Genomic DNA, 17,393 nt, shown 5'->3' with positions numbered 1-17,393 from the left:
GCATAACGTAAGCCGACGCGTTCGCGACGCGTACTGTACAGCACTTTGTCCTGCCACTCCACCAATGCCGTCTCAAAACGAGAGTAAACCGGATGGTAATACCGTGACTTTTTACCGTCCAAAATAGTAAAGAGTAGCCGGGATAATATTTACGGTGCCAGTACCAAGCGCTTTCGAAGTGTACGAACGCGGACGCTACTGGTTGAAACACCCCTCACCCAGCTTCGTTGCGGTAGTTCGTCCTACATACTTAAAACAATAACGATGCTAGTTCTGCCGGAAGCGACTCTGCTATGTCATTAACCATAGGCCTCTCCTATTTCTCGCCGGTTGTTTCTTCTGTCTTCAATTTCTTGGATACATCAGCATCTTGCGTGCTTGCGGGACTAGCTTTCCTCTTCTTGACGAGGCTGCTGATATCTGTCACAGGACCCGACGATGCAGGGCGAGTAGATGCTCCATCCGCCTTGGGGGCTGACGACGACGATTCGCCTTCCAAATTTGAGCGGAGGATGGCGGATGCCTCGGCAAGCTGAGCTTTTTTGTTGGCAAGCTCCTCCGATTTCGCTTCGAGATCCAGCTTCAATTCCGAGAGTTCCTGAATCTCCTCTGCCGGTGATACTTCTGATAGATGCGCAGAGGACGATGCCTTGTCCTTGCCTTTATCGCTTCCCGCCGCCTGCACGCCTCCGTTGGTCATCGTCTGTTTCAAAGCGTCCAATCGTTCTTGTACGGCTTCGATGGATAACTGGACTTGTTCTCGCGCGCTATCGTACTTTCCTGTTGCTTCAAGTGTGATGCTGTAGAAGTATCGAGCTGCGGCGATTTCGCGAGTGCGGGTAGGGCTGGAGTTGAGATGGTGCAGCTTGAGGTCCAAACACTTGGCATACTCAGCGCTCGCTTCTTCCGGACGGTCTGTCGGAGAACGTCAGTCAGTGAAGAACTATTGTAATCTCCCTACAGCAAAATAATACCGTTTTCCAGGTGGTAGTGGCCCAGGTACAAATACACCTCAGCCAGCTTCGGCATGTTGTCGTCAGAAGGAGATGCCAGGTAGGCAGTTGCAGCAACTGTGAGAATTTCGTAGGCCAGTTCCAGGTCGTCAATGTTGTCGGCATCATCGGCTCCGACATCGGTACTTGCAGATGGACCTGCTTTGCTTGAGCTGCCACTCGCACTATTGGTGGCGTTTCCCTTTGGCGTCTCTTCCGATGTGAGAACTTCATCGTCCCCATCGCCCTGGAACACGAATCGGCTGGCGCCTTTCTTCATCATCTCGGCCAGAGCTAAAGTGGACCATTTTGAATATCACTCGGCGTCGGGAAACGGTACAGGAAACATGAACGCATCCAGTACCTGCGGCAGCCGCCTCGGCAGCTTCTGGATCCAGCACAGTTGGCTCCTCCTTCCCGGCGAAGATTGAGCCTCGTTCCGCAGCGACGTGATAGAGTGCCATGCCATACAGCTGTAGAGCCGCAGCGCATTCTGGAGCGCCGTCTCCATACGTGGCTGACCTGAATAGAAAAAGTCGATTGTTAGTTTGTTGACGCGATATTCCCAGACAGACAGACAGACAGACAGACAGACATTGCGGACGCTCCGCTCAGCTTCGACAAGACAAGAAGCAACGCACAGTCAATACTTACAAAGTAGCCACAGCAGTGCTTGACAACTCCGCGGCACCCTCATAGTTCTTCTGCTTGAAGAGACCCTCCGCCTCGTCAATCATCCCCAATGCATCGGCAACAGAAGGTATGTCATCGTGTTCAAACCCCTCGGCCTCGTCTGAGTTCTCAGCATCGTCGAAAACATAGTCAAACTTGCTGCTGCTAGCGATGGCGCCTGCCGACGTTGGCCGCTTGGTACTGTCGCTTTCCACGGACGCTTTTCCAGTCTCAGACGCAGTGGTTCCTTGAAGCTCGGCGTCGCCAGTAGTGGGCTCGGACGGCATTTGGTCAGAGGTCATCGTACGGTATAGGGGAGGGATATATGGAGCTCCTTGGGAACGGCGAGGAGCTGAAAATGGAATGGTCGACGGGTCTTTTGGTTGGAATTGCAAATGCTGGTGGGAAAGAAATATCAGGAGGCGGTGATACTGTGGGATCTAGGCAGTGCAAGCTACCTGTACCGAGACGATGCAGTGACAGACAAACCTTGGCTGTGAAGGAATAGGTTCAAAGAGGAATTTGGGTAAAGAAGGAGCGTTGGAAGCGTTTTGTTTGAGGGCAGGAAAACCAGACGCAAATGGAGTGCCTGTGCCGAATGTCCGAAAAGGACGATGTGCGTGGGGAAACTGACGCGCGAGTGAAGACGAGGAAAGACTACAAAACAAGACGTGTGAAGATGCAAGGTTGCTCACGCTCAATTTGACAAAATATACAAGAAAAGCATGCTAAGAAGGGCGCCGAATGAAGGAAAAGAGCTGGGTATGCAACCAACCGGCGATAATATGAGGATGGGGAAAACTAATAAGCAGACTACCTGCAGACAGTGGTGCTGCTGAAGAGATATACTTCCACTCGCTCAACCATGGGTATCTGGGCTTCAATCAGGTATCCACCCACTGGAACGATTTTGGCCATTAGAGAAATAAGCCCCTTCGATAACCTTGCGGCCTTGCAAAGGCGCCCGCGCACATCGAAGTACGAAAGGGATTGAATGTCGGAGTGGATCTCATAAAGCGTAATGATTTCGAACTTCAGTGCGCTCCAGCACTTGCCGCTCCAGAGGCAGAAGTCTCGCATTGATGATAGGACGTGTCTGCAATAAGCAGGGACGACGAGTCAGCATGGAAGGTTTGCTTCCGGAAACGTCTAACCAAACGACGTTTACCTGGCGCCTTCCTTGCTGATTCTTAATTCAGGATTTAAACTATGATGACAATCCAGGTTAGCCCAGCTCGTCAGGTCCGTAAGAGCAAAGCGGGCTCGATCACATACCTTTGGATGTGATCAATGATGCTCATCAGAGTATCATAGTGCCCCTCCAAGAACTCATCAATGACTTGTTGCAAGGCGTCTGAATAATATCCGTTAGTAAGGAGCTCCCACCGACATCACTCTTTCATCTCTCATAGCTCACCGGCAAATGTTTGTTCTGAACCGTTAACTCGTTTCCCGTACCTAAGGCAGAAAGAAACGTACACCTTTGAGCATAGAGCACAGTGAAATCACCCGTGCGGAAAGCTCGTTGTCACATACATATCATATTGCCGGCGATGGTTTGGGTCGGATATCGTGGAATAAGCGTCGTTCAGACCTGCATAATGAAACGGCCGTGAGTGGTTGTCCTTCATGACAGGAAACCCATCCGGTCAACTATCGCTCTCTCGACACATACGCTGAACTGGAAGAAAGAGACGTATGTGAGCAAGAGTTCCGTCTCGGATATATATGCCAGAGCGAAGCAAAAGCAAAGTGAACTTACAAGCTTCCTTGGCGAGCGGGTGGCTCTGTCTATCGGGATGACACACCTGTTGACGCAACTGTCAAAACCCGTTTGACACTTCCACTTTTCAGTCCCCATTCAAGCACCCACCTTGCTACGTCGCAGATATGCCCTCCTAACGAGCTCCGTTGGTGCGTCTCTTGCTACGCCTAGCCGTATGTAAAAGTTCTCCGTGGAGAGGATCTCCGAGATGATTTGTTCGTCCGCCGGCGGGATTCCTGTTGCGTTCGGTTTACTGTAAGCTGGGTTTGGCTTCCTAATGTAGGGGTTCATGTCGTTCTGCGAAACGCAGCGAGGTGCATTGTTTGTGGACAGGGAGAGCTCGGAACGTTGCGCCTCTCCTCACTTGATGAGAGTTAATGCGGCGCAAGTATTGGGTTCCGAGTTCGTTGTTGGAGAGGCCGTCGAGCGGGACTTTATGAACTCTTTTCTTGACACCACTAGCAGCTGCGATATGGTCGGGTTGGGTTTGCGTGATACACCGTGAGTGAAAAGCAGTATGGCGAATATGTGTTAGAGTGTCAACGGTCTGTCCGGCAGGCAGTAACATGAGTAAGGTGAGATGGAGGGAGGCACAGGGCAAGCAGGTGGGAAAAGGAGGCGCTCGCGCGATTCCAGTCTGGCAGGCGTCACAGCGCTGCATCATTGCCAAGCGCGTGGGAAGGCAAGAAAACCTGGGGATCTTCACACTTTCCCGTCTCCTCGTTAATCGTTGTTGAGTAGTGCAATTATGAATTGGTTGTAGATCTTCAACACCAAGCATCAACTTCGCACATATGAGTTGCCGGCGGAGTGGAGGGTGAACGTGCGCAGACCCCGCTAAAGGCAACAACCTACGTCCCGGCCGCGGGCCCGCATATTCGGAATGAGAGAAAAAAAATGTCGTTATTACGAGCGCATGGCATTGCATGCGAAAGTTGTTGCCAAAAGCGAGAGGACCGCTATCGACAGCATCCGAGATGGCAGATCGTTTCAAAGCAAAATCTGGACAAAGATACCGCAGTGGGTTTTGAATCGGATGCGCATGTCTATTCAGGCTCAAGCTAGTTGCATGGCAACAGCTGTCGAAACCAGCGTCTTTCTATTCGTAACGTAGCTACGTAGGGGTTCTAAATACAAATGTACATGGGCGGTTTTTGGTAAACCGCGTGAAGGAGCCAGAGTCGTTTGAACTATATATACCTGAAAATAATGTGGTGGATGCCGGCGATAGGCATATGAAGGATGGTAGCAGTCCAACGATCACTGTGATGCCAATCCTTCGTGTGCATCACACGACGATACATGTTGCAGACAAGAGCATCAGGAATCCATCCGCACTAATCCATGAGGTTGAAGGCACCTCCCCCATTACTAGACGGCAGCGAACATGAGATCGGCGTTGGAATGTCCACGGCCCGAACGACATCCTGCGTGCTTTGCGTTTGCCTTGGCGGAGAGGGACGGTTCAGCGTGCACAACGCTACAGCCTCAGGAACCCGTTTCGGACTCGACCGCGGCAGTGTTGCAAACGTGCTCGGTCGTGATGCCGTTGGGTCAGATTCGTGGCGATGCTCGGAGAATGCGGTTGTTGTGGAGGAGGAGGGCGATAGGCCTGGACGGCCCTCGGGTGACCCGCCCGGCGGTCGTTGGAGGTGTTGTTGGTGGATGGTGGCGCTTTGATGTTGCTGCGGTGGATGTGCTTGTTGCTGGTATTGCTGCTGCTGCTGCTGGTGCTGATGATGCATCTGGCCCAAGCTAAGGGACGGTGCCCCTGGCTGGGTCTTGCCTGGCGAATGCGTATTTGGCTGCTGTTGCGAAGCCGTCCGTGGGAAGGTCCCCGGTTGCGCAATGCTGAGAAGCCCATTCGATGATGGATTTCGCGGTAACGTGGTGGCGGATGTCCCAAACCCGCGGAGGTTCAGCTCTTGCAGCTCCAACAGCTTCCGTTGCAGCTCAGGATCGATCGGATGGGACATAGCGGTCGATGCCCTTTCTAACCCTGCCATCCGGGTTAACGGCGAACTTTGCAAGGGGCCCCCCGTTGTTGGTGATGCTTGCGGCGCAGAGTCCGCCCTTGTGATGCCCACTGGCACATGCCGTAACGAATCCGTCCGCCCAGGAATAACCGATCCACGCGCGGTCACTGCTGGTTGCGCGGCAGGATTGGGTGCGACGGCTTCAACATGCATTCCATTTGTCGGAGCCATCACCAGCACATCCATCGGAAAGGCTGCAGATAGCGCGGAAAGGTCGATGGAGGATCCGTGCGGGGACGGATTGAGGTGACCGGGATCCCGCGACCTTGGCAGCGAAACCGCCCGTGTAAGATCGGCTGTATCGGGTGCCTTATATCGCGGGAACGTCGCAGGACTGGATGGTGGACTTGCAGCGACACCAAGGTACGCGTCTCCGCTCCGTCCTGCCTCCAGACTCGTGGTACTGCTGCCACCTGCAGCAACCTTCACAGCCGCTGCCAAACGTTCCGTGGCAAGCGTCCGGTCCTCGAAGGAGATGATACCCTCCTTGACCATCTCCTCCACCACCTCACCCGCGGTATCCTCTCCGAACGTGAACGGAAACTTGATTTCCTGCGTTGGGCGGCTCGAATGTCCATATATCATCTTCACGACCACTTGCCCGTTCGACAGGCGCTCGATCACTTCGACGGAGCACAATGTTCCAGATGTGGACGCCATGTGTGGCGTAGCCGAGCTCGGAGAATGGTGCGCCGCGGTGGAGGTAGGTAAAATCCCACGCTTGTGGATGGTGTACGTGTGGGACGCCGCATCCACTTGCACCGCTTCCACAATTCCGGGAGGAAGAGCAGTCTGGCCCGACCGACTTTCTATCGAGCTGCTAGCCACAGCGCCTGTATCTGTGGCCCCAGGACTCTCCATGGAAGACGTTGTCGTGATACTGTCACGATGCTCCAAAACCGGGACCACTCCCACCCGATTTTCCAACACCATTATATCGATTCCGCTTCCACCCTGACTCCCGGGCCCTACAGACGCCACGAACGGATGCGTCAAAAGCTGTGCTGCAGTCGGACGATCCCGCGGGTTGTATGATATGCAGAGGTCGATGAATTGCCTGGTGTCGTCATCCGCTATTGTTGCAAGGCCAGCGGGTTTTATCCCCGATGTCACCTTTTTATATATCTGAGCCTGATTCGTCAACTCGCTGTATGGGTATTGTTTGGTGACAATCTCCAGGACCATCTGATTTGCGAAAAAATATATTCAGGTGCTGCTTTTCGTACCGAGTCCACGTCCTTGTGAGTACATACCATTCCAAATGCGTAAATATCGACTTTTTCATCGTAGCTCTCATCGTACAGTTCCGGTGCCATGAATTCCGGAGTGCCAAGAACAGAGGATACGTGATCTCTGGACTTGACTACAGCTAATCCCAAATCCCCAATCTTTGCCTGCCCATTATTCCCATTGATGAAGACATTTTCGCATTTCAAGTCCCTGATGAACGAGATGCGTGAGACGAAAAATTAAATAGAGATGTTCACATAGTTGCGACGTTACCTATGAATAATTGGGGGTTCCCGGGAATGCAGATAGTCCAGGCCTGAAAGGATCTGCTTGCACCAGCTTTTCAGAACTTTTGGCTTTACGGGTCCTTTCGACTTCTTGATGTAGTTCTTCAAAGTTCCAGAAGTCATCAATTCCGTGATAAAGTAGACTTTCTCCTTCCCGTCATGGCCTCTTGCAATCCACGAGTGATACAGATTCTGGGATCGCAACATTATGAGATGCGGGCTTTTGGCGAAAGGTAGCCTTCATTGTAATCAGTGCTGGAATAACGTAGACACTTACGATAATGTTCTCGTTCCTCAGACTTTGCAAGATTTGGATCTCATCCATAACCCTATGGGCCTCACGCTTCAAGAGGTGATCGACCCGTAACTGATTCCAAGCGATTTCGACCCCCTCCTCCGTATCAAATCCTTTGAAGACTTCTTTGTATGCTCCCCTTCCTAGACATTGTGTATACCGCTCAAAGCGTCTGGTCGGATCTGTTTCGACCACTCGATGTTCATCGTCCTCATCATCCGAGAAGTTGGAATAATTTTGGGCATTCACTGGTCGGGCGCCGTTCCCCATCTGCTGTTGGTAATGCGGATCGGCCATGGCTACGTCTCCGTTCGCAAAAAGCTGGGGTTATACCCGCGAACCGTCTCGCCTTATTTCAAGTTGACCGTCGTTGGGTTCAAACCCGTTTTCTGTCCGTCTGCATACCGATGGGAAGACATGCAAAAGTTGTGAGAAAGGGACCGGGCCTCCATAATCGTCGCCATTGCCCTGCTACGTACAGCCCAGTAATCGCCTAATTCAGGGGGGATATTTCAGTGTGGTAGGGCTGTCGAGTTTCGTCGGTTGTAAGGGTGGTCTCTAGCCTATACTGTAAGTAGCGTTAGAGAATTTGGTAGAGTTGATGTACAAAGGCCACAGTGGCTTACCATCAGCGTACGACTTGGGATTATCACTGCATTCAGTGCGGGGAGTATAGATGCGATCTATCGAGCGTCGCTCGTTCCCTGATCTCTTTTAGCGGGCTGTGTACTGTACAGGACGTACTGTATGTGCGTTGCGGGGTTGTCTTGTGGTGTTTGAACTTTGGGGCTGGTCAAAGAGTTGAACGCCGTGAAAAACATGGACTTGCAGAGTTAGGGTTGGATGAATACAACAGACACAACGTGCATGTCGCTGTACGGAGACACCGAGCCGACCATTTTCGGTAAAGGCTCCGCTTACCAGGCGCCCATATGCACCCTTGTAGTACCCGTGGGCTATACCGCTGCCCACAACGTACGCAAAATGGGCGGATCCCGTTGAAACCGCTGGTGCCGTTGGTCTCTGAAGACAAAAGCGAAGAAGCCAAGCCCCAGCTGCGACGGCGAGGTCCGGAGATCCCTTGTTTCCCAATGCGGATTGGTTGCACTTGATGCAGCGGTCGTTGTACGACTTAGGGGCTGGCGGGCGGCTCTCTCTGCGACTTTGAGAAGATCATGTCGTTCCCCCAGCCTCAGCCAGCGCCAGCCACCATGAATTATAGTCCAACTGTCCCAGAGTCCCGGGAACTTGCGACGGTGGATCCAGCTAGTAATACAATAGACCGCAAATCGGATCATAATTTCGGCCTGCTCATGTGTCACAGATATCAGCGAAGTTCAGAGGCCCAAGAGTCAGGCCGTCGAACTCGCTGGGTCCAGACTATAGCGGAGGGGCGCAGGGATTGCCACACTCTCATCAAGCAACGGAGAGAGCCGAAAGAAGGACGTTGAAGAGGAACCTTCGCAACTTGCTGAACCGTTTCGGGCACAGAAGTCGACGCCGTCAGTGAGCACTCGTGGCATTTCACGAAGTTGACGCTCAAAATGAAGACTCAGGCGGTGAAGGGTCTTACGGCACTCTGGCTGATCAAGCAAGTCGCCGCGCAAGCGAATGCGACGACTGCTTGTTTGTACTTGGACGCTGATTCGATTTGCGGACCAGCTTTCGTTGGCTATCCCGTTCCGAAGACTTCCGGCATCGACTCGGTGGCAGGTATGGGGCCAGCCTTTTTGCAAATAGAAGTATCACGCCAAGAGCGACCACCATCTAACGTTTTGATATGTCATGACTTTTGACGAACAGCCCTCAATGCTGCGATTTTGGGTTACACCGGCGATGGTCTAGCAAAGAAAATATCTACTGCACCGCAGAACTTTGCTTGTTCAGGAGACCTCAATCTGCTTAACGGAGCCGTGCAGCATAACAGGTAAGACTCCGATAACCCCTCCTCATGAAAATGGTCTAATGCACCCTCACTAACTGTCTTTGAAATTGTAGATATCAGATCTCCGTGTGGTGCAGTGGACTGGTAGCACAAACTCTACTTAGCGGAAAGTGTAAACCAACTGCTGCGGCACCTACCGGTATCGATCCGACAGTGCTCTGTGCCGAACGATGCAACAAAGCATTCATGACCATGAACGGTGTGTTCACCAATACAAGCGTTTGTCAGACGGTGTTACCGGTAAACTTGAAGGAGAGACGAGACGATTTGTTGGGCGGACTGTTCACGGCTTTCACCTCGTCGATTCCCAATTACTGCACATTCGCAAGCTCGAAAGACCAAAGCACTTGCTTCAAAGGAGTGCCACGGGAGACCAGCAACAACTGTGGTATGTTGGTGTTCTGGAAGCCCATATGTCAAAATCGACCGCTCATCCACCTTCTTTTCATAGGTTATTTCAGCGCCGCCTTGGCGCAACAAGAGTGCCAAGCCAACACGGGAGATGCCTGTTGCAAGAATCTTCTGGACGCTCTTGCAACTGGCGCGAGCTTCATTGACTCGGATAAATCCGTGAATGCCAAGAAGGTTTCAGTCTTGAGTCCGATTGGCATCGCTGCCATCGCGCTGGGTGTGTTACTCTTCATCGCTGTCATCGGGTTCGGATGTTGTATCTACAAACGCCGTCAGCATCGTCGACGAAGACTGGACCGTCAATCCGCGAGCAATGCAGGTGTCGAGGACGGTTTCCAAACGGAGACTGTACCACCCGTGCCACCACTTCCTAGAATTGAAACAAACATGGACAATGTGAGCTCGCGAGGACGAGCCCAGTGGTCTCCGAACGTCACTGGTCCTCCGATGGCTTACAACTCGGATTATTCTGGCCCCGCCGCACCACCTGGATTCTTGACCCAAATGCAACAGACGCAGGCAGTACCTGCGTTCCCAGGTCATACCAGAAAGTCGCCTATTGATCGTATCGGCGGTGCGCCACGTGCAGCCTGGGAGGAACCGGTAGTGACTCCGCAGATGACCGTTCCATTCGTCAAAGCCCCCTCATCATCATCATCACCACAACCTTCGCCGGCGGACCCGGCGGAGATGAACCTCTCCCACGAAGAACCCATGGAGTTCCTGAATGTCCCCGTCACCGTCGTCCACCCCTACGTCCCCGCCCTCTCTGACGAGCTTCCTCTTCACGCTGGCAGCACTATCATGATGTTGAAGAACTTTGACGACGGATGGGGTCTAGGCACCAATGCAGCCACCGGCGAAACCGGTGCATTCCCTCTCGTCTGCGTGCAACTCCCGGATGAAGTAGCCAGCAAAATCCGGACATCAGCGCTCACACCTCTGCCCTCTCACAAATTGTCGGTCCTGATGACGGTGTCCAAACGCGATTCAAGCCAACTCTGCCTCGCAAAGATGGACATGAACCGACTTTCCTCGACAAAGAGGAGCACCACTAGCTCTTCGGGCGTGGGCCAGCGCGTGTCCACTGCCGCCAGCAAGGTCGCCTTCCCTGAACCTGAAGCCTCCACCGATTTCCAAACCGCAGACGCTGGCTCGTCGGCGGAGAACCCGGAAACCCGTCCGAACAGCCTCCGCGTTATACCCCCTCCTAGGGTCTTCAACCCACCTCCTTCGGAAAGACTCTCACAGCAACCACCTCCGACGGCATGAGACCCCTTGCACCATTCCACCTTCCGTCCAATTTGTTTTCCGTCTCCATCCGGCGTATTCTTATCCCCGACCCCGATTTTTCTCCCGCCCCCGATTTTTGCCGATCTCGGCGTATACGAAGTACTCATATTCACACCCCTCCTTATACTTGTAGACATTCTTTTTTGTACCACTGCGACTGCGTTTGTAGATAGATATCAGATAGATATCACCATTGCACCACTCGCGGCGTAATCGCCGGCTGCCAGGGTTTTTTTCACTCACTTGCCACCCATTCACTTCGTTTAGAGGTAGATGACTACATCATTACTTTTGTACTTCCAATCAAAATTGTCCTCGGTGAAACTCTTCAATTTCGCGTCATAACGCTCATTCAGCGACTGTGGACTCAGCAACTCGTATTCTTTGGACACGTTTCTATTCCGACAACGAACAGGGCTGGGCGCCGGGTTGTGGAAGGAGAATCGACTCGATGGGTGAGGGGGGTGAGTCGTCCAACGTAAATGGAAGCAAGGTCTGGAGATGAAATCGAGTGAATGCATGATTGATAACGACAGAAGGTAGAAGGGAAGATGCTATGCTCCCTGGTATTATAGTACAGCGTCCCAAGAGTCCCCCCCCAACCCACATTAAAATTCTATGCCTAAAATCAGTTCCCCGTCCCGCAGCTACACGCTACACACTAAATGACGTCCGAAATTCCTTCGTGATGCCCGTGACATCAATAGCCGCCGAGTCCATAGCGATGTTGGTGGGGATCTGTTCCCCAAGGACCAAGCTGCGCATCGCGTCCCGAAGTCTGTCAACAAACACGTTGAGCACGGGCCACACACGGCCGGCGTTGACAAACATAGGCAGCATGTCGTTCGTCAGTGCAAACACGCATTCCTCGCGCAGGGCGTTGCGTTGCGGGTTGTCTGGCGGCAGGCGAGAGATTTGGCGGATATGCACTAAGCAGACGGTGAAGCATGATTGCACGCAGAGCGGGTTCTGCATGAGTACGAGTGGGGGTGGTGGCGAGTTTGGCCCGATGGTGGTGTGCGGAACGGCTCCGAGGGCGCCGCCGGGCGGGGCCAGGAAGACTTCGGAGACGCTGGCGAAACCATGCATGGCGTAGATGGCGCGGATGAAGAACAAGTGTGCGCGGAACGTAAGCAATAGGATATGGGTCGACGTCACGCGAGGTGAATTCGAATGCGGGCCAGTTGGGTACAACGGTTCTGAGGTGGAGTCGTAATGTTGAAGATCGATCCCTTCGCGGTGGTGGAGCCAGGAAAACAGGCCGGTGAAGTACAGATTCAGCAAAGAGAACTGGAAACTTGCGAGTTGCGTGACGCTTGGTAGGCGAGGCATTTCGCGTCCATCCATAAATACGTCCAAGTTGTCAAACGCACGTTCTGTGGCTGGGAGTGCGTTCCACCATTCAATGAGCGCATTGTGCAAGTTCGCACGCTCCTCTTCGCGCTCCTGCATGTTGTTACCGTTCGTTTGCTTGATCGTCTTCAAGACGATATCGGCCGCAGTGCGAACAACAGGGCTAACCTCGAAAGGCATCGCGCGGTTGAAACGGTATAGGCGTCTCGAGAAGTACATCATCTGCATGGCCCAAGGTTTGGTTTTCGTGCAGTGGGATTCCAAAAGGTACCACGAGGGCCTCCAAGCCGCCGGACGATAATCGTGGATGGAGTACGTGCAATACGACTCCAAGAAGGTCGCCCAGTGCTTGATGGCCGCTTCGGCTGAGCTCTCGGGCGGGTTCACGGGGGCTTGTTTCTCAGTATCGCTGATCATGGCCAGGATGTGACTGTACTGGGACTCGTCGATCAGCAGGTTCGCGTTTGCTCCCATGGTCAACAAGGTGTCGGCTTGGAAGCACAGGCACCAAGTCGCGATGAGGGTTTTGGGCGAGTGGTGCTGCAGATCTGCGCGAGGTAAAGATCCCCAGATTGTGAATGCCTGATTCTCGTCCGAGTTCTGAATAAATCCCAGTTTTGCACGTTCCGCAGCTTGTACGGCGCTTCCTGAAAATTTGACACAAATTCATTAGTAAATATCCACATGCATAGAAGTTGAGATGTCAGACCGCGAGTACATACCGAAAAATTGATATGCTTGAGCGGGACGACCCATTCCGTAGCAGAGTTTGCAAAGCATGACAAGCACGCTGCACCTTTCGCAAATATCTGTCAAGTCATCGACCTGATTGAGGGCCTCAACGATGAACATGTTTACAGCATTCATCGGAGTCTTGTACGGTTCTTGGTATAGAGCTGGATGGCGTGAAAAGAGCGCGCCGTACGCGTAGATGGCATACAGCACGGCAGGGTGATGACGGTTGATGGGAGTAAGATTCGTCATGAACTCGGCGAGATCGAAGATTGGCATGCACGTGTTGATGGAGACGAAGTACAGCGCGATGAGATGTGTGAAAAGATGCGGGGCATCGGCGGGTATATGCGCCGCGGTGACAGCCATGGACGGGGATATAGATGCACGGGGGTTGGTAGCTTGAGCAAAATGATTGGGGGCGACACTGTAGGACAAATCTGGAATGCTCTCCATGAGATCATCCGATATCAATCCTGACCAGGAGATCGGTTCGAAGGGCTCGATGTCGTAATGACCCGGTAACGCCGAAAGGAGGTTGGGGGTAGTGACCGGCGCCAAAGCTGACATCGAACCGTTCAAGGACAGGTTCGAGGAAGAGAACACCGATCCACTAGAGGACATCACGGATGGCGATTGAACCATCGGAAAGGACGAGGGTCCAGTACCACTGGCTGCTGTACCGCCTGACACAATGCTTCCATTCCCAATGCTTCCGTTCCCAACGCTCTCATGATCACCGTCTTCCTCGCTGTCCGTGTCCACAGCCTCGTCGTGTTCGGCCTGTTCCGCCTCAATCTGCTCGCGAGCATTCCTTTTCTTGAGGCCTTTCAACAGGCCAGCTATCTCTGCCCTGGCCTCTGCTCGACTCTTATCGTCCAAAGGATGCTCATCTTTCCCTTGCAGCGGCAAAAGGAGCGTTTCAAGCACCTCTAATCGCGCCATCAGCTCGTTGCGGACGCGTGGCTTTCGTCGCTTCTTTTTCTCGGCATATTGACATACAATGCCTTGCTGGCCTTTGCTTCTTGCCAATGAACAGTTGTTGCAATATGGCTGGCCTCCGTTGCATTTTCGTTTCCGAAGTCGGCATCGGTCTGCACATGCAAGATGCGGTCGTGAGAAGGTAGCCAATCATCGAAGACAGGAGAGTTGATGCTTTTCCGCCAGGCGCTCTTACACGACAAACGAACACTTACCACAGGCTTGAAGTCTGCCCTTTGACGCCGGTGGCGGAGTGGGTCCACTTGCAGAACTGCTCGTCGTCTGCATATGGGTTGGGTTGAAACCGTTATCACTCGATACGGCGGCTGGAGGCCATACAGATTCGCTCTGCGCCGTCATCCCGCCGTTAGGGTGCTCTCGGTGGTAGGGTGTGTAGTCTGTCGTGTGCTCGGTATATTGAACGGACGCTCAAGAGCGCTTCGCCAACACCGGTCAGGAACTATGCTCTGATCCCGAAAAGAAGACTGGGGCGAGTGCGGAACGATTTACAGCGGCGACGTATATGTATAAGGTAAGTACCCGGAGTTGAGGGAGTGGGTTGAAGTCTCGTTGATGCCTAGTAGGCCCCACGTCCTTACGTAGACAGAAAGAATCTTGTGTTTGGCGGGTTACATGCAGTGCTGTACCCCTGGCCAGTGCAATGCTCCCAGCGGCATGCGTGTTGGCGAGCTCGGTTGCAATTGTCAGCGAAGTTGGCGCCGCAGCGTCGCAGCAAGTTGTGTTACTTGTGTACGGTACTATGTACGGCCACACCCCTGCACATGCACCCGAATGCCATGCGGCAAACTGACACAATTCATGAAGCACCGGACCCCGGCCTGCAAGACTTAGCAAGAGATGAAGTCACAAGGCATTCAATCTCGCGGAGGTGTCCCCACAAAACACTCAAAAATTGATTTGGACATCGACCAGGAATGGGGTAACATATATCGATCGCATGCCGTCTACGGGAAATATCCGTCATAATCCATGCGCAAGCCGACGACGATCATTTGCCAAGCCCATCATGGGACCGAAATGTTTCTCTCCTCAATTTTCGTGGAATAAGCCTCGTTCGAACTTCGGCAGCGTAAACCGTAGAGCCTCATCATCAATGGAAACCCATTGTGAGGTTGTGAGGGACATCCGGCAGAGCAGGCCCTGGATTAAGTTGCCCATACAGCGCGAAAAGATGCTACCTTTTTCTTTCGCTCGCTGGTTGGGGGGGGGGGGGGGGGGGGGTCGTAACGCACGTCTTTCGAGAAGAGTGACGTTATGGTTGGAGATGGCCCACACTTTCTGCGCAATCGAGGAATTGATCTTGAGGTATACGGTTATACCCATCGTTTTCCACGCTGATCCGCTCCAGTACCCATCTGCAGAGCCGGTGAATCTGCCTGCGTTCCAGTGTCTCCTCATTGATGCCGTACGTCGTGTACGTGAGAACATACTCGTCCTGATAGCCACCGATGCCGATGCGTGGGCTGCTCCTAGCCCTCATTCAAAATCCACGAGGATTCTCTACGCATTCCTGCCATCAAAAATCGTCGCCTCGTCCTTCTTTAGAGCGCCGTCGCGAAAGCCCCGGCCAGCAGTTTCATTTGCAGGCGATAGACCTCGCTGATTACCTCTTTCTCTCCTAGTCCGTGGGATGAAGGCGGCTCTTGACCAATCAGCCACGCTTGTGCACATGGACATCGGTTTTGGCGCCTGCTGGGTTTATTGGGTTTATTGATGCTGAATCTTCTTAGATCGTCTGAGACGGCCGCGAGAAAGAACTTGGTTCCGGCTCTACACCTTTTGACATTATGTGAAGCGCACCGGTCGAAGCTCGTTGAGGTCTCCATATGGGCAACCTCCGGTCTCTACTGCGTCTGTTGAAGTGCACGCAGAACGTTCCGTCCCACAGCGCGCAGATGCGGGGCCAATACTGCCAACGGGGAGACTATATGAGCATGGGCACCACAAGTTCACAACGCGTTTTGACAAGAGCTTTCAGGCTTTGGAAATTGAACGGAGTCGTCCCAATCTTCCCAATCAGCTCCACCGCCTCAGGGCAGAAATGTCTTCCAAAGGTGCCCCCAACCCAGCCCCCGGCCGTCCACCACCACTCCCTGCATCACTCGACACCAAACTCACCCGCACAGTCTCCGCATCGAGCAGCCTGGCCAGCCAAGATGCTGGCTCCGACGCAGACATTTCCGCTTCCAAGTACTTCACCCGGGCGCTGGCGTCGACTGTTGATGCGGAAGAGATGGCTGCGATGGTGAGGACACAGGAGACTACGTATGTTGAGGGTCTTGTGTGGGATAGATAGTTGAGGAGAAACTGGGAGGAAGGAATTTCGGCCGGCCACTGGTAGCGGCGTGACCCCGAGCGCGCAGACGTTTCTCACCCCACTCCTCGATATCTCCATATCCAGTGTAAACATCCTCCGGGATACCTCTCTCACCCTCGAACGGTTCAACCGGCACTCCGCTTCCAGATACGCGCACTCAGTCAGCGCCCTAGCCCTCTACACAAAGATGATGAAGACGATGCACGCGGATTTGGAGGTTGTCTTCAGACGGATACGGTGTGTGCCGCTTATTCTTCCTCTGGCGAAGGCATCACAAAGGAATTGACATTGCGTCCATATGTAGAGCGCTGCGAGCCAGAGTAGCCGGGCAATACCCTGAACACTCTGCTCATGTTGCGAGACAACGAGCTGTTGAAGAGGCCAAGCTGGATGTTGAGTAACGGACTCCTAAGGAATCATCGATCACACGGGAAGGGGCCGTGGAGCTCAGCGTTTCTCACCTCTGACGGGGGGTTGAGCTCCGCTATCCTCCAGCCATCGTTCGTGAGCACGAAGACCATCTCCCAGTCGGAGAATCCGATACGGCATCACGGAAGCGTCGGAGACTGTTTCCCAGGGATTTGCAGCAGATCGACCAAAGTGACATGCGGCGTATACCATGGGCAATGCTGGGCTGGCCCAGGACTGCCCAATATGATGGGGCTAGTATGATGGGTAGCACCGGCGACTTCTACGGGCACGGTTGCCGGGAGCGATGTTACCGAGCGCTACGTTTTTGGGAGTAAGATCGGGGAAGTGGGATCGAATAGGTATATATTTGGCGAGGGTGTGATTAGCGGTGCATAATCGGTTCTATATGACTGTATATTCTACAATAACCACTTTTCACCATATGGCGCGTCCACGATCATCTCCCGATACCTGATGTCTCATTCAAATGTACGGCGACCTGCCTTCCCCACCTGTCTCAATGGGCTGCCGTACCATATAGGTGAAGGTGTAGGTGCCCCATGGTTTCCCCGCATCATCCGTAACGGCGTATCTGTCCAAGTCCAACACCAGCTTGCCCATTTCGACGAACCCCTGCCGCAAGAACATGGAC

General features: G+C 53.2%; 7 protein-coding genes across 7 annotated transcripts; 3 read left to right on the top strand and 4 right to left on the bottom strand.

Annotated features, from left to right (window-relative positions):
• Positions 1-89: 89 nt before the first annotated feature.
• On the bottom strand, positions 90-2,269 carry EV422DRAFT_515071 (uncharacterized protein). The gene is made up of 5 exons (XM_053069302.1): positions 2,123-2,269; positions 1,647-2,062; positions 1,357-1,514; positions 975-1,286; positions 90-915 (listed from the first exon to the last, which is right to left on the bottom strand). Exons 2-5 carry the CDS (start codon positions 1,964-1,966, stop codon positions 317-319), a joined length of 1,389 nt encoding a protein of 462 aa, XP_052929507.1. The 5' UTR covers positions 1,967-2,062; positions 2,123-2,269; the 3' UTR covers positions 90-316.
• A 69-nt stretch (positions 2,270-2,338) lies between these two features.
• On the bottom strand, positions 2,339-4,047 carry EV422DRAFT_515066 (uncharacterized protein). Its single transcript, XM_053069301.1, has 8 exons — positions 3,538-4,047; positions 3,427-3,472; positions 3,340-3,345; positions 3,201-3,258; positions 3,082-3,122; positions 2,940-3,018; positions 2,833-2,871; positions 2,339-2,760 (listed from the first exon to the last, which is right to left on the bottom strand). The coding sequence occupies exons 1-8, from the start codon at positions 3,718-3,720 to the stop codon at positions 2,478-2,480; spliced, it is 735 nt and encodes a 244-aa protein (XP_052929506.1). The 5' UTR covers positions 3,721-4,047; the 3' UTR covers positions 2,339-2,477.
• Positions 4,048-6,443: 2,396 nt separating this feature from the next.
• EV422DRAFT_491788 (kinase-like domain-containing protein) lies at positions 6,444-7,547 on the bottom strand (the record flags this gene model as incomplete). Its single annotated transcript, XM_053067562.1, has 4 exons — positions 6,444-6,650; positions 6,719-6,905; positions 6,969-7,174; positions 7,260-7,547. Coding segments are annotated over 4 exons (888 nt in total), but the record flags the coding sequence as incomplete, so codon positions are not given.
• A 1,051-nt stretch (positions 7,548-8,598) lies between these two features.
• Positions 8,599-11,258, top strand: EV422DRAFT_515064 (uncharacterized protein). The gene is made up of 4 exons (XM_053069300.1): positions 8,599-8,990; positions 9,081-9,204; positions 9,276-9,610; positions 9,674-11,258. Exons 1-4 carry the CDS (start codon positions 8,822-8,824, stop codon positions 10,903-10,905), a joined length of 1,860 nt encoding a protein of 619 aa, XP_052929504.1. The 5' UTR covers positions 8,599-8,821; the 3' UTR covers positions 10,906-11,258.
• EV422DRAFT_150448 (uncharacterized protein) lies at positions 11,243-14,651 on the bottom strand. Its single transcript, XM_053064880.1, has 3 exons — positions 14,208-14,651; positions 13,002-14,105; positions 11,243-12,926 (listed from the first exon to the last, which is right to left on the bottom strand). Exons 1-3 carry the CDS (start codon positions 14,350-14,352, stop codon positions 11,581-11,583), a joined length of 2,595 nt encoding a protein of 864 aa, XP_052929503.1. The 5' UTR covers positions 14,353-14,651; the 3' UTR covers positions 11,243-11,580.
• A 56-nt stretch (positions 14,652-14,707) lies between these two features.
• On the top strand, positions 14,708-15,977 carry EV422DRAFT_150478 (uncharacterized protein). Its single transcript, XM_053064881.1, has one exon. It carries the CDS (start codon positions 14,951-14,953, stop codon positions 15,614-15,616), a length of 666 nt encoding a protein of 221 aa, XP_052929502.1. The 5' UTR covers positions 14,708-14,950; the 3' UTR covers positions 15,617-15,977.
• Positions 15,978-16,054: 77 nt separating this feature from the next.
• On the top strand, positions 16,055-16,731 carry EV422DRAFT_563845 (uncharacterized protein; the record flags this gene model as incomplete). Its single annotated transcript, XM_053072118.1, has 3 exons — positions 16,055-16,278; positions 16,355-16,567; positions 16,635-16,731. The coding sequence occupies 3 exons, from the start codon at positions 16,055-16,057 to the stop codon at positions 16,729-16,731; spliced, it is 534 nt and encodes a 177-aa protein (XP_052929501.1).
• Positions 16,732-17,393: the final 662 nt, after the last annotated feature.

The sequence above is a fragment of the Fimicolochytrium jonesii genome (genome assembly GCF_025526975.1).
Source record: "Fimicolochytrium jonesii strain JEL569 chromosome Unknown EV422scaffold_2, whole genome shotgun sequence".
NCBI lineage: Eukaryota > Fungi > Chytridiomycota > Chytridiomycetes > Spizellomycetales > Powellomycetaceae > Fimicolochytrium > Fimicolochytrium jonesii.
Note: the sequence above shows the minus strand (reverse complement) of the source record. Positions and strands in the feature narration are given on the sequence as shown.